At 39.3% G+C, this 16,381-nt stretch overlaps 1 protein-coding gene and 1 pseudogene across 3 annotated transcripts in view; one reads left to right on the top strand and one right to left on the bottom strand.

Moving 5' to 3' along the window:
* FMO1 (flavin containing dimethylaniline monoxygenase 1) overlaps nt 1-15,969 on the top strand; it is a 44,940-nt gene extending 28,971 nt beyond the window's left edge. Inside the window, exons 3-8 of one of the 3 annotated variants that reach the window (XM_003258871.3) lie at nt 5,386-5,548; nt 8,800-8,942; nt 10,852-11,051; nt 12,043-12,398; nt 13,173-13,245; nt 15,191-15,969. In XM_003258871.3, coding sequence (XP_003258919.2) covers nt 5,386-5,548; nt 8,800-8,942; nt 10,852-11,051; nt 12,043-12,398; nt 13,173-13,245; nt 15,191-15,533 — 1,278 coding nt within the window. In that variant the 3' untranslated portion in view covers nt 15,534-15,969. The remainder of the gene's footprint in view (nt 1-5,385; nt 5,549-8,799; nt 8,943-10,851; nt 11,052-12,042; nt 12,399-13,172; nt 13,246-15,190) is intronic. The other 2 variants (XM_003258870.3, XM_012510996.2) reach the window with 2 other exon arrangements.
* LOC105740561 lies at nt 813-1,530 on the bottom strand (annotated as a pseudogene).
* Nucleotides 15,970-16,381: the final 412 nt, after the last annotated feature.

The following is a 16,381-nucleotide window of genomic DNA, read 5'->3' as shown; positions in this document are numbered from 1 at the left end:
CGCCCGGCCATTCTCAGGTCTTCTTTAATATGGGAACTGCAAAATATAACTGCCATTACACGGTAACAGGAGTTAAAGAACAGAGTCCTCATGTAAAGGCTAGAATATACTTTTCTATTAGTCCTTCAAGGACAGACTTTCAAAATGTTTGATTCTAGTAATCCCATGCTTTGAGTAGATTGATTACTCTTCAGTTTGTAAACGTAAGTGGGCTATGTGAAATTTCTTAACTGATCAAGATTTTGAACGTTCAGTTATGCACGAAAACGATCTCAACTTAACTTTACCCCCATATGATATGCAGGGTGTGTAGACAAAAGCTTTTTATTAGCTAACTATGTCAAAGGATAAATACTGTAATAATTCATGTGATTCAAAATGGGCAAAAGCAAAGACTAGCTTCCCCTCAAAAAGAAAAATTTCAGACCTATGAAAAGGACAACAATCCTAATAAAAAATTTGTATTTACTAAGAAGCATTCAGAATGTAAACAAAACAGCTGCAACTTTTTTTTTGGCAATTACAGAACGGTATTCAGTTAACAGAGCAACAATTAGTTCCTATAAGCTGCATCAGAGACGGCTGAAGATGAACAAACTACCATCCCGATATATAACTAATTTGTGCTGTGCACCAACAAGAACCTGCTTTGTTTCCATGCCAATTTACAACCCCCGTACTGCACCAGGAAAGGTTAGTGGCTATTGAAAATACCACCAGGACAGGGCTATCTAAAGACACATTTGGTAGTGTGTTAACTCTATAAAAAAAGACACTGTACAGTTTAAAAACAAATCCTACACAGCCTTACATTTCAATTTTTTTCTTTAAAAGGAGTGACTTGTGTACAGAGGGGTTAAATGCTTTATAGACAAGAAAAAAAACTGCGCTAGAACCAACTTATTCATCATCTTCTTCATCTTCCTCCTCCTCATCATCCTCTTCATCTTCCTCATCTTCCTCCTCTTCCTTCTTTTTCTTGCTTTTTTTGGCCTTGATAAATCCCTTTTTTGCTGCATCAGGCTTTCCTTTAGCTCAATATGCAGCAATATCCTTTTTGTATTTTTCCTTCAGCTTTGCAGACTTCTTTTCACGAGGCTGCTTGTCATCTGCAGCTGTGTTATTCCACATCTCTCCCAGTTTCTTCGCAACATTGCTAATGGGCAAGCCAGGATGTTCTCCTTTGATTTTTGGGCGATACTCAGAGCAGAACAGGAAAAAGGCTGAAGGAGGCCTCTTGGGTGCATTGGAATCCTTGAACTTCTTTTTTGTCTCCCCTTTGGGAGGGATATAGGTTTTCATTTCTCTTTCATAATGGGCCTTGTCCACCTTTGCCATATCTTCAAATTTTCCTTTCTCTTTAGCAGACATGGTCTTCCATCTCTCTGAGGCTTTCTTAGAAAACTCTGAGAAGTTGACTGAAGCATGTGGGTGCTTCTTGTTACACTCTTCCCGACAAGTTTGCACAAAAAATGCATATGATGACATTTTGCCTCTTGGCTTCTTAGAATCTCCTTTGCCAATGTTTAGTTATTTTTCCTCAGCAAGGCTCAGAGTCGCCCAGTGCCCATCTGGCTCTCACTTGCCCCAGTGCTGTCTCTGTGGAGCTCAGTGTACTGCCTCTGCTTATGTTCTAGCAATGAGACTCGTGGCATTTTACTCCTGCCCTAGAGATTTATGGAACTTTGAACTGGAGAGAGATGATTTAGGATATCTGGCAGAAGAAATTTCTAAGCAGCAAAGCAATCAAGAGGTGACTTGGGTGCTGTTAAAGGCATTCAGTTTTAAAAGGGAGTCAGAGCATAAAAGTTCAGAAAATCTGCAGCCTGACAATGCAATAGAAAAGAAAATCTTATTTTCTGAGAAGAAATCCAAGCCAACTGTAGAAATTTGCATAAACAACGAGGAGCCAAATGTTAATCCCCAAAACAATGGGGCAAATGTCTCCAGGGCATGTCAGAGGTCTTCACCACAGCCCTTCCATCACAGGCCTGGCGGCCTAGAAGGAAAAAGTGGTTTCATGGGCCAGGCCCAGAGTTCCCATGCTGTGTGCAGCCAAGGGACTTGGTGCCCTGCATCCCAGCTGCTCCAGCTGTGGCTAAAAGGGGCCAACATAGAGCTCAGGTACTGGCTTCAGAGGGTGCAAGCCCCAAGACCTGGCAGCTTTCACATTGTGTTGAGCCTGCAATACACAGAAGTCAAGAATTGAGGTTTGGGAACCTTTGCCTAGATTTCACAGATGTATGGAAGTGCCTGAATGTGCAGGCAGAAGTTTGCTGCAGGGGCAGGGATCTCATGGAAGACCTCTGCTAGGGCAGTGCAGAAGGGAAATGTGGGGTGAGAGCCCCCACACAGAGTCTCTACTGGGGCACTGCCTAGTGGAGCTGTGAGAAGAGGGCCACCATCCTTCAGACCCCAGAATGTTAGATCCACTGACAGCTTGTGTGTGCCTGGAAAAGCTGCAGACACTCAATGCCAGCCTATGAAAGCAGCCATGAGAGAAGCTTTACCCTGCAAAGCCATAGGAGCAGAGCTGCTCAAGACCATGGGAACCCACCTCTTGCATCAGTGTGACCTGGATGTGAGACATGGAGTCAAAGGCGATCATTTTGGTGCTTTAAGACTTGACTGGCCTGCTGGATTTCGGACTTGCATGGGGCCTGTAGCCCCTTGGTTTTGACCAATTTCTCCCTTTGGAATGGCTGTATTTACCCAATGCCTGTACCCCCACTGTATCTAGGAAGTAACTAACCAGCTTTTGATTTTACAGGCTCATAGGTGGAAGGGACTTGCCATGTCTTAGTTGAGACTTTGGACTGTGGACTTTTGAGTTAATGCTAAAATGAGTTAAGACTTTGGGGGTACTGTTGGGAAGGCATAATTGCTTTTGAAATGTGAGGACATGAGATTTGGGATGGGCCAGGGGTAGAGTAATATGGTTTGTCTGTGTCCCCACCCAAATGTCATCTTGAATTATCATATGTTGTGAGAGGGGCCCAGTGGGAGGTAACTGAATCATGAGGGTAGGTCTTTCCCATGCTGTTCTAGTGATAGTGAATAAGTCTCACAAGATCTGATGGTTTTAGAAGGCAAAATTTCCCTGCACAAGCTCTCTCTTTGCCTGACATCATCCATGTAAGATATGACTTGCTCCTCTTTGCTCCTGCCGTGATTGTGATGCTTCCCCAGTCACATGGAACTGTGAGATCTCCATTAGACCTTTTTCCTTTGTAAATTGCCCAGACTCTAGTCTGTCTTTATCAGCAGTGTGAAAATGGACTAATACATCCTCCTAAACAGATTTCCAAAGAATGTTTTATTCCACTTCCTTATTTTGCAATGGACACAGTAAAAATAAAGCATTATCATAATGAATATATACAACATATAAAAATCTTCTTTTTAATGCATCAAAATTTCTGAATTTGAAGCATTTCCTTTACCACATGCTGCCCAAGACCTTTTTTATTTTGTTGTTGTTGTTTGAAACAAAGTCTCTGTCACCCAGGCTGGAGTACGGTGGCAGGATCTTGTCTCACTGCCGCCTCTACCTCCTAGGCTCAAGAAATCCTCCCACCTCAGCCTCCCAACTATTAATAGCTGGGACTATAGGCACATACTACCATGCCCGGCTATTTTTTTTTTTAATTTTTAGTAGAGATAAGGTCTCACTATGCCACCCAGGGTGGTCTTGAACTCCTGAGCTCAAGCTATCCTCCTGCCTTGGCCTCCCAAAGGGTAGGGATTATAGGCATGAGCCACTGTGCCAGGCACAAGGCCATTTTAGAACAATTTTTAAAAAGCTAGATGTTCACCAAAGTTTTAAAAAGTAAACACAAGGCCAGGTGTGGTGGCTCATACCTGTAATCCCAGCACTTTGGGGGGCCAAGGTGGGTGGATCACGAAGTCAGGAGATCAAGACCATCCTAGCTAACATGGTGAAACCCCATCTCTACTAAAAATACAAAAAATTAGCCAGGCATGGTGGCATGGGCCTGTAGCCTCAGCTACTCAGAAGGCTGAGGCAGGAGAATCTCTTGAACCAGGGAAGCGGAGGTTGCAGTGAGCCGAGATTGCACCACTGCACTCCAGCCTGGGCAACAGAGCAAGACTCCATCTCAAAAAAAAAAAAAGTAAACACAAATAGCTATTACTCAAATGTGATCTGTAGTTGATTTTGTTTGGTTTTGCTTCTCGTTCCTCTGTATATATTCCAAATTTTTAATGACAAGCTTTTTTTTTTTTTTTTTGAGACAAGGTCTCACTCTGTTGCCCAGGCTGGAGTGCAATGACACTATCATGGCTCACTGAAGCCTTGACCTCCCCAGCACAGGTGATTCTCCCATATCAGCCTCCTGAGTAGCTGGGACTACAGGCGTGGGCCACCACACCTGGTTAATTTTTTGTATTTTTTTTGTAAAGATGGGGTTTTGCCATGTTGCCCAGGCTACACATTTATTATTTATTTATTATGATTTAAATAATAAATTACTTTTGAAAATATTTTAAAACATAACCTGAAAATATTACCTTTTAGAAAAGGACAGGTTGGCACCTACAAAATGTAGAAACACAATAAGCACTTCAAATAGTATAAATCAGATAGTGAAACCTCTCAAAAAAAAAAAAAAAAAAAAAAATAGTATAAATAGATAGTGAACCCATTAAGAGGGACTTAAGCAGCCTGTATTCTTTAAAAACTTTAAAAAAGGAAAGAAAGATAGCAAGCCTCTTGGTCAGTGAATAATTTATCCTTTTAAATTTGACTTGTCTGAGATTTATTGTACATATATTTCCTGAACCAAAGCCCAGTAATCATGGATATGTATGTACTCACTAAGAGCAAAATTAGATTCTTTGAAATGTGGACTACTCTCAAAAAAATTCAGGCCATAATGTTGGCACTTTTCAATTGCTTTCTAGTTCTGGAAAAACTTCAGCAACATATTCTATAAAACCTCATAAGCTAATATACACAGGACCAAATTCATGTTTTCAATTATATCTTACCCATGTATCTGCCAAAGAAATTTTTGTTAAAGACACAGCCCTGTGAGAAATGAGGTTGCATAACAGAAAGAATAATGAAAAAGGCATCAGAAACTTAGGTTCTAATTCTGATTCTATCACTTTCTGTGAGAATTTGAGCAAATCACTTAAAATTTTTGGATGCCACCACTTGTCTTAGATATCTCTCCAAGCTTAGACTACTTCCATCTAGGGAATCATGATTAGTCTGGTAACCTCATTAGGTTTCTAGGGTTATACTTATTAATTATGTTTATTCTGGGTTCTAGAACTTTTAAAATATCAATGGTACATCAACTGGCAAGTGCTTAATGGAACATTGACAACTGCTAATCATATCTGTGATTCCTTTTTCAGACCAAAGTCTGTAGTGTAATAAAATGCTCAGATTTTGCTGTCTCTGGCCAATGGGAAGTGGTCACTATGCATGAAGAGAAGCAAGAGTCAGCCATCTTTGATGCTGTCATGGTCTGCACTGGCTTTCTTACTAATCCTTATTTGCCACTGGACTCCTTTCCAGGTACAGCATTTTCTGTAACTAACTTTAAGTTTTCTCATGGGAGCCATTCTGATGCTTGATTGGTCTGGGAATGAATTCCTATGGCTGTTCCATTAAATAGTTAAAGTTGGGAGGTAGGAGGAGGCTTTTTTGTTTTGTTTTGTTTTGTTTTGTTTTGTTTTGTTTTTTTCTAGCCAGCATTTTCTGGCCAGTTTTTGGCTTTCATTTGTTCCAAACAATCTGTGAATATATAAGAGCAAAATGGATAACTTTATAAGCAGTTTTATGCTTTACCAAGATTCAATGTCCCTCAAGTGACTGGTAGCACTCAGAAAGTCTTCTAAGACATGGGATGCTTACACAAGTCATTAACCTCTGCAGCAGCTACACACTGCCAAAGTTGAGTTTAGAGGCCACAAAAGTCAATGTGTGAATAAAGAAAAAAGTAATTTTTTCTATTTGTTTCTTTTATGTGAGTGATAGCAATTAGATTAGAGGTTTATGGCACTGGTCAATAGTCAAGAGGGAGATTAGTCTTGGGAGACAAGTTAAGACATCTTTGGGTCTCAGTTTTCTTATCTGCCTTTTGCAACCATAGTCGTGTTAATCTATGCCAAATTTTAACTGGATTTTAACTCAATGGAACAGAAAATGAAATGGTTTGGTTTATTTCATCTGTAACAAGCATTCAAAAAGTTAAAACTTTAAGAAACTTTTCTCCAAATCATCGAATGATTGCCTAGAATGATCCCAAGACTCATCTTACCACAATAAATTTATGAACATGCTATGGTTCTGGATCTGCCCCCAGAGGTCACTCAGATCAGGTTAGATTAGGATAAAGCATATCCTGAAAATTGCCAGAGAATAGAATCATTGAATTGGAAAGAACCAAGTTCAGTCTTCTTCCCAATGCAGGAAATTATTTTTCAGCAATTCTGAGAGAGGCTCCATAGCTTCTTCTTGAACCCATTCAATAATGGAATCTCATCATCACAGAAGACAACCCAGTTTTTTGTCATTCTTGCCTGTAGAGCAAGGCTCTGAGCAGCCATCCACTCCAAAATTCCAGAAAGGAGTACCTAGTCACTGCAAGAATCCAGAAAGTTCCATGGCATAGGGAGTAAACTACATTCGTTCAGCACTTACAGTATATTGCACTAGGTGCTAAGAATATAGAGGTGAATAAGGCAATATGTAACCTGTATTGGAGGAATGAATAGAGTTTTATGGAGTCCAGTGGAGAAATCACAGTCTCCATATGACCTGTAGGGATTCCAATACCCTAAACATACACCTCTCATGGTCCTAGATTTGCCCCCCAAAGTCACACAAGTTTACATCAGATTAAAATAATAAAGCATACCTAAAAGCAGTTGAGCCAATATGCTCAGTTTGAGTAGAAGAGGTAGGGACCCAGCAGGTATGAATTCTAGCATATACAACCACCTAGCTGATAGTCTTGGGTCTCCCACTTAACTTTTCTAAGCCTCAAATTCACCCACAAATTGAACAGCTTGGATTACTTTAACCAACAGTATACATCACAAATCAAGCAAGAAGAGCTCTACAAGGCTTGCAGTCTTTCTTAAAACCCATCTTATCAACCACTACCAATTTAAAATCCCTGGCTAAATGATTAAGGAGTCTTTGAGCTCTAAAATTCTGTGATTTTAGACTTGAAGAGGAGTTCTCCCAACCTCTCTATCTCCTGACTTACAGCAGACTTGCTTAGATGGCACATACTCCTTGCAATGGTTGTTAACTGTCAAAAAAATTCAAATTCACTGAAGATATTTAAAAATATGTATCACAAGCTCTAGAAGCAATATCCAAAGAAGGTGCACTAAAAATTCGTAGTAAAAATAATAGGTATCACAGTTAGAATAAACATATGATTTCCCGAGATGACTACTTTTATCATTCACATATATACATTCTGCTATTTACCTTTTTTCTTTTTTATATTATAATTTTTTTCTTAGATAGGGCATTCTGCTACTTACTAACACAGCCACATTTACCTAATGTAAGTTCTTACTCAGTCTTCCTGTGAGATAAGAGAAAGTATTAGTCTGTTAAGAGACAGCCAGAGTCTCATTTTTGTCCATTTGTGACCCCCTAAAACAAAGCCCATCCAAAGAGAATCTAAAATAACATGAGATCCAGAGATAATTCTATGTTTCTGCTTAGGCTTTCCAGCTCCTTCTTCTCAACAGTTCTCTGATCCATATTGGGTTCCTGTACTGAGTAAATATTGGAACTTGGTTGCATCCTTGCTAAATTCCAAATGCTCTGTGTTGTGGTTAGGTTTTAACTTGGATTCGTGTTAGATTTCTACTAATTCAAGGTGAGCTAAAGAGCCAGCAGGCCTTGTAAGGCCACTCCCCGCAAGTATATACATTTTCCCTCTGAGAATCTAGAAGTCTTATTACTTTTTTTAAGAAAACAGAAGTTCTTTGTTTAGCACATATTACTTCTGATTATGTAATGTTGTCTTAAGAGTATTTTCTGCTTAAGTTATTGCTGTTAAAAAAAAAAAAAGAGTATTTTCAAACCTTCTCCATACATGTGATTTTCAATAAGAGTCAGCATCACTGCCTAAGGTATCCTATCGAGTTAGCCCAGTAGATTGAATCCTGGTGTAACTGACATCATTCCTTTTTCTCTGAGCCAACTCTGGCCGACCCAGCAAACTTAGCCTGAGTTACAGTCAGTCACCAAGTGAACTTCCCCAACTAACATGAAACTTTGTGAATAGGGACAACATTTTATTTACCTTATACCCCCCATACCATCTAGCACAGTACCAGGCACATAGCAGACGTCACAAAGTTTTCTGAAAAGAGATACTGACTCACAGTTCCCTTAAGCTTCTTTGTCCTTGCTCCTTGCTTGTGAAAAGCTTATATAAATCAAGTATTAATCAATAGGATATTATTGTCCTATTGACTTTTATCAACCTTTAAAATGATAATGACTCCTTATACTTTTGCTTAATATGTCTTTATGCCACAGTATTTCAGCTCAGTAGTTGACTATCTAGTAAGTAAAACTGGAGGCCTATCTAGTGAGATGGAGTAATAACCCCCATTAAATAATTACCTGCCAATGTCTTGTAAAGTCATGTATTCATATTTTCTCAAACTTGAGAATACTAGTAAAAATGACCAAAATCATCTTTCAAAAGAATGTTATCAACTGAAAAATAGTTATGTTTCATTCACTGATCCTGTAAATTCTCTGTGTGACTTCTCTTTTATTTTCTATAGGTATTAATGCCTTTAAAGGCCAGTACTTTCATAGCCGGCAATATAAGCATCCAGATATATTTAAGGACAAGAGAGTCCTTGTGATTGGAATGGGAAATTCTGGCACAGACATTGCTGTGGAGGCCAGCCACCTGGCGGAAAAGGTACATTCCTGATGTTACTGGGTGAAGAGCTTTATCTTAAGATGCATGCCTCAAGCAAATGGTGTTTGACACCACGATAAATGTTAAAGGAATAAAATGCCTCACATGCAAACAACAGATTACTAAGGAATTTAATTTTTACTGAATGTTCACAAATTTTTCTATGAATTACAGTTGTCATCTTTCCTCCAAAACTAACTTCTCTGACTTCTTTTTACTTTTTTTTGTCATTTTCCCAGCCATCCAACAAGAGCTACAGGACATATTTCTTCCCTACTCAGTCCCATAGGTCAGAAAATTCTACCAACTTTTTCCTGCTACTATCTCCCATTTGCCCCTTCCTCTCCTTATTAATTACCAACACTCTCATCAGGTCCATGCTACCTCACACTGAGGATATTGCATTGTCCTCCTAATAACAGTTGTAGAAATTGTTACTATTTATTAGGATTATTCTGTGGCTGGCAGTGCACTAAATGTGTTTTTACTGCACTACTTTAACCAATCATCAAAACAAGCCACTGAAGTAGGTACTGTTAGTATCCTTGACTGCACATGAGGAAACCAAGGCTTAGAGAAGTTAAAAAACCGGCCTAAAATCTTATCACTAGCATGTGGCAGAGCCAGTTCTCAAACCCAAGTCTCTTTGACTCAAAGCCTACGTTCCTAACTACCCTCTTCTACCTCCTACCTTCAGGCTTCTCAAGGGTTTTGCCCTGGATTTTATTTTTGCCTTGTACCACTACCCACAGGTCACTGCCACCCACAACAAGCCATCTAGACCCTAACTACCAATAAACAAATCCTCAGAAGAGCCTGCTCTCATTATAGCACTCTCATGCTGAAAAACCTCTAATTATTCTCTTTACCTGAAAAAAATAAATGGCAGATATAGCAGCTCTGCATCAGAGAGTTTTCTATAATCTGGACCAAATCTGCCATTTTAATTTTAACTTCTGTTTCTTGCATGATAATCAACTGTAGCACTTTCCAGTTCCTGTCTTTAGTTCCCCTTTGCTCACGCTACCCCTCTCTCTTCTTCAGAGCCCCTTTCTCTTCTATTACAATCTACCTTTACCTTCCCAGATATCTCACTCCAACACGAAGTGATCTCTCCCTATTCAGAATGTATGTGATATTGTAATTTGCACCCCTCAGTTTTCACTTTTAAATTCTTAATTTGCAAATTACCTTTTATCATATATATCTTCTTTTCAACTATGCTGTAAACTCATTGAGGGCCATTCAGTTAACTAATATATACTAGTTGCTGGCTCCCCAGTTTGGTGGGGGAAGAAACAATCTGTTAAATCAGCTGTTTGTATCAGCAAAGTAACAGATTGCTTAACTAATTATTCTCTTTGTAAACAATTGTACAGGAAACTCCTTACTGTGTAAGTACTAAAACTATTAGCTTCGTGAACTCAGTCAACTGGTAAACTCAAACAGCCAATGTTAAAAAGAACAAATACCAAAAGTAATTGTAGTACTGAATTTTGCTGTCATTTAAGCCAATAGTTTGCACTGAAACTCTGTAGACAACTCTGATACTGCCATGCCCTGTTCTTACTGCCTACAAGGATAGTGAGCACACAAAGTAGCAATCACCTATTCATTGTTTTCTTACATAGACTTTATGCCCCTATGGTTTGCTAAAGGCTGGCAGATAATAGGTATTCGATAATATGTCTTAAGGCATTTTAATACTCTAGATGCTCTGAATTCTAATCTCAAAAGGATTAACTTTAAAATAGAAGTTAGAAGAACCAATACTATCTTGTCAGGGATGTATTTTGAGAGTGGCAGACTTTTCAGTGCCTTTCCATTCATGACAGTTCTTGAATCTCTAGCAGAACCAGCTAGCCCTGTTCACAGTGTCAAATGAAGGGATGTCTCTGATTGCTTCCAGGTGTTCCTCAGCACCACCGGAGGGGGATGGGTGATCAGCCGAATCTTTGACTCGGGCTACCCATGGGACATGGTGTTCATGACACGATTTCAGAACATGCTGAGAAATTCCCTCCCAACGCCAATTGTGTCTTGGTTGATGGCGCGAAAGATAAACAACTGGCTCAATCATGCGAATTATGGCTTAATACCAGAAGACAGGTATATATAATGTGACTGCCAAGGGCTTTTAGGAAGAAGGAGCCTCTGCCTTTCCAGCAGCCTATACAAGCCAGGCAGTACCACAGCAACGTGGCTGAATGTGTTGGAACACTTGATACAAATTTGCTTGATAATAACAGCTAACTGTTCTTAAGTACTCAGAAAGTGAAATTATGTATTTCACCTTGTCAGCAATACTTTAAGTATTATTATAATAATCCTTTTATTATGGAGAAACTGAAACAGCAAAATTCAGCCACTTACCCAAGCTCACTGAGTAGTAAGTGAACTCTGTCACCTTGGCATGTTACTTGATCCTCAGCTGTAGCAACCAAAAGAGAATGATTTGTCTATGACTTTGTTGACAAAAGAAACACAATTGCCTAGTTTCACTGTGTGGGAAAAACTGAATCCCATAGTTGCCCCTCACCATCTCTCTAATGGTAGAGCCTTCTTCCCGTTGTCAAGATTGACCTTGGCCCAAAAAATGGCTCAGCTTATACAAGATCAACTCACAAAGTGTTTGTCTTGTGATTCCAAAGGTATAGCCAGAAAAAGACGATTCTGCCCTTGTTCCTTTAAATACATGCATGTTTCCCTTATACAACTTTTTCCAAGGAAGAGACTGGAGCTTTCAGAAGTTCTCATCCAATCTAGAAGTCCCTGGTTTCCCTTGTAGCCCTTCAGCTCTCAGCCCTTTCTAGAATGACAGTGATAGATGAATGCTAAAAATCAGCAAGAGAAACAGAAGCTAGAGAAGGTACTGGCTTCCTCCTCAGGCTTCCAAACTCTAGGAAATGGCAAGCATATTTTATAATCCTTCTTAAACATTCATGAATCCCCTTCCACTGAAGTAACATCTCCCAAGACTTGCAGCAATTCTTGTGCAACCAAGGAGAGGGCCCCAGAATGAGAGAGGAAGGTAAAGAGATGGGAGAGCTGGCTGTATTGTTCACTGACAAGTCTCCTCCCTGTTCACGTTTTCGCTTAGGACTCAGCTGAAAGAGTTTGTGCTAAATGATGAGCTCCCAGGCCGCATCATCACTGGGAAAGTGTTCATCAGGCCAAGCGTAAAAGAGGTAAAGGAAAACTCTGTCATATTTAACAACACTTCAAAGGAAGAGCCTATTGATATCATTGTCTTTGCCACTGGATACACATTTGCTTTCCCCTTCCTTGATGAGTCTGTAGTGAAAGTTGAAGATGGCCAGGCCTCACTGTACAAGTATATCTTCCCTGCACATCTGCAAAAGCCAACCCTGGCCGTTATTGGCCTCATCAAACCCTTGGGCTCCATGATACCTACAGGAGAAACACAAGCTCGGTGGGCTGTTCGAGTCCTGAAAGGTAAGTGTAAGAAATAGCAGGGCGTGTGTTTTTGGTTTGCCATGTGATTCTGGATACTGGAAATGTTGAGACTGTTATTCCTCCGGCTTCTATTTAAAATAACAGAATCTTTAAGAGCAGGATGCATTCTATTGTTTGCTGAATTAGTAATACTGTCATAATAATTTGTTCCATTACTGCATAAATGGTATATCAGGGTCAAAAATATAGGCTGTATCTATGTCAACTGTTATATTTTTTCTTTCTTATTTTTAAGAGACAGGGTCTCACTATCTTGTCCAGACTAGTGTACAGTGGCTATTCATAGGCATGATCATAGATTACTGCAGCCTCAAACTCCTGGTCTCAAGCAATCCTCCTACCTCAGCCTCCTGAGTAGCAGAGACTACAGTCATGCACACTGCACCCAGCTACCTGTTATTTTGACCAAAACAAAATGACAGTTAACAGTTCTGTCAGTTGACTGAATCAACTGGCTCAGTTAAAATTTTTAAACTCAAGCAACTGAGTGACAACATTCAGCCAAACCAGTTGTGAGGTTCTGCTATATCAAATAATTAGTGAGATGACCAGATGCTTATCTTTTCAGCTGATGGCATTATTACCAGGGGCATACAACCAGTCAGCTCAGGCTGCTAACACTTTTGCCAGAAGGATCAATGTGTAGCTGGTATTAGACATGAAAGGAGAGCCATAGTAAAGCATCTTTATCCATAAGTCAACAGCTAGACCTAAACTTCAGATGCATTTGGGGTTTTTACTTTAATCCTACAGGTGTGAATAAGTTACCTCCACCAAGTGTCATGATAGAGGAAATTAATGCAAGGAAAGAAAACAAGCCCAGTTGGTAAGTTAACTACTTAATGCACCCTTTTTAAATTATAACTGAAATTGGTAAAAAAAAAAAAAAAAAAGAAAAGAAAAAGAAAAAAGAAAAACAACAGCAGAGAGATGAAAGTTACATTGGAGAAAAAAAGAAGCATCTGAGACTTAGAAGAAAAATACTAGGAGAGCCTATTTAAGAAGAGAGAAGGGAAAGGGGAATTTAGAATTTTTAATGTACTGAAGTCATCACTTCAGCCCATGGTTTTCTAGCATCACGTAGAGTTTGGATTCCAAGTCAAGTGCTACATAATTAACCCTAATCTACCAGGTACATTATTCCATATCATATCCATAATGAACAGGCAAGCAGTTGTACCTATTTACTCTGACACTAGAAGTGTCTGCTCATTCATTCATTGAACAAGTTTTTGTCAGCTCTATTGTTTTTATTCAGAGTGTTGCTTTTGCTCTTCAATTATAATAGGATGGAAAAAAGGAAGAAGAAAAATAAAATTTTGTAATATGTGAAAAATCATATGAAATGGAAACCATACTGGCCATAAATAAAATTTTATTAGAACACAGCCATGTTTATTCATTTACATATTGTCAATGGCTGTTTTTGTGTTACAGTACCAAAGTTGTTTAGCAGTTGAGATAGAAACTGTAATGTGGTTCTCAAAGCCTGAGGCATTTACTGTCTGGCCTTTTTCAGAATAAAATTTATTGAGCACTTCTCTATGGGAAAGGTTTTCACTTATGCTGTGCTCTGTGGCTACCACTCAAGGCTAGAGACAATGGAAGACTGACGGCCAGCAAAGTAAAGAGTCTTGGCCCTCCTCTCTCACTCTCAATCCAACCAAAACATTTCTGATTGTACCCACTTTGTTTTATCTGTTCATCTGTTTCTGCATTTGATATACATTTTCACTTGAAATAAAGGTTCTGTGGCAAAAAAAAAAAAAAACCCAGCAAGTTTTAAAATCATTGCATCTAAGGAACTTATTATCACTCTCTTATTCATATATATTCCCAAACTTCAAGGGTTGATCTATCCTTGTCAGGGTACCAAATTCCAAAACAATAATAGCATTTTAGATGTCTCTTCTTTATCCTCAACCTGGGATATGATTTGATCTTCATTATGGAACTCCAGTGTAATAGATAACTGATTAGAACTGCTATACAATGAAAATCTTCTTGTCACGCATGTCAGCAAACAATTTTAAGGGCCAGGTGCAGTGGCTCACGCCTATAATCCCAGCACTTTGGGAGGCTAAGGCAGGAGGATCATTTGAGCTCAGGACTTTGAGACCAGCCTGGACAACATAGCAAGCTCCCATCCCCACAAAAAAAATAAAAGTTATTTAGGCATGGTGGCTTATGCTTGTAGTCCCACCTATTCCTGAGCCAGGAGGATCGCTTGAGCCGAGGAGTTCAAGGTTGCAGTGAGCTATGATCATGCCACTGCACTCAAGCCTAGGTGACAGAGCAAGACCTTGTCTCAAAAAAAAAAAAAAAGAAAAAGAAAAAATTTAATTAATTAATTAAAGCCTAATACCAGCATTTCAGGGAATTTTACCCTATAGATTTTTGTGGCTTTTCACATTATACAAATCACTGGATTTGTTATTACTGAATAATGGAATTTTATAAAGATTTAGAAATTTTAAAATATATTTTCCTCTAGAAATTGCTAATTATTTCACAAAAGAACTAAGATGTATTATGAGCACTCAGAGCACCCATTAAAAGCCATATGTATAAAGTATCTTTTGAAGGGACTCATCTTGATTTAAGAAACAGAAGGAGACCGTTATATAGGTAGGGAAATAAAGGGGAATATGTAGAAACCATCCCAAATTCTGCAGCAGTATTTGTTTGCTTTGGGCACTTGTACTTGTTCTAAGATTATCATTATTAATTTTTTTGTCTTCACCTTTTCCCCCAATCTTCCTTTTATAAAGGTTTGGCTTGTGCTACTGCAAAGCTTTACAATCAGATTATATCACATACATAGATGAACTCCTGACCTATATCAATGCAAAACCCAACCTGTTCTCTATGCTCCTAACGGATCCACATCTGGCTCTGACCGTCTTCTTTGGCCCATGCTTACCATACCAGTTCCGCTTGACTGGCCCAGGAAAATGGGAAGGAGCCAGAAATGCCATCATGACCCAGTGGGACCGAACATTCAAGGTCATCAAAGCTCGTGTTGTACAAGAGTCTCCATCTCCCTTTGAAAGTTTTCTTAAACTCTTTAGCTTTCTGGCTTTGCTTGTGGCTATTTTTCTGATTTTCCTATAAGTAAAAGATTTCCTAAATGGAAGATGCACACAGTAGATTTACAATGCTCCAATTCCTCTCTTACAGCAATATTGCCTTCACAGTTATAAACCATTTCAAATGGTAAAGGCCACCCTCTCGCTTCCCTGGCTGGCCCCAGGGCTACCACTGGTATTCCTGAGCCTCTCACAGCTCCACTATATCTCATGCTAGAGAATGATAACTAAGATTTCTGTGCATTTGAAGGTTGTTGGAAAGTTACAGGTTCATTTTAGAAAGAAAGCTGTTCTTGACACCACTCTGAGCCATCATACCTCTTTCCCATATAAACTATTTTCACAGATCTCAGTTAAAACCCCTTACTTCACAAATGATTGTGTTGTGCTGAAACGGTGCTCTTATAGTATTGGCTTATTAAAAGTAAAAAATAAACCTAGAAATTGATTGTTTCAAGTGATCTTTTGTTCTCTTATTAAAGGTTGGGAAAAGGGAGAAAAAGATGAGGATTCTATGAATAAAGCTCATAAAGGGATAGGGGGTTCGATGAGTTACTTTGAGAGTTTCCCAAAGGACTGTACCTGACTGGGACTGCTCATTCCTCTAGAACACTCTTTATAACAAAGATGGTACTCTAGCTGGCCTCCCAAAGACCCAAATCAGATTCCACAGAAAACCTCCACCTCCATGGGCTCTTAGAGCCAGCCTCCAGCAGCCAAAGGAAAAAGCCTACCTGCTTAGATCCTTTGTCACAGCCCTGCTGTAAGAGGCAAATGGAGCTGCCTCCTTTTAAAGAGTCAATAAGAACCAATCAAATTCAATCAGAATTCATTAGATAAAGAGCACAGCCAAGAAGCTTTTAATGGAGAGAA

This window comes from Nomascus leucogenys, chromosome 12, assembly GCF_006542625.1.
Source record: "Nomascus leucogenys isolate Asia chromosome 12, Asia_NLE_v1, whole genome shotgun sequence".
NCBI lineage: Eukaryota > Metazoa > Chordata > Mammalia > Primates > Hylobatidae > Nomascus > Nomascus leucogenys.
This window is presented reverse-complemented; position numbering and strand designations above follow the sequence as displayed.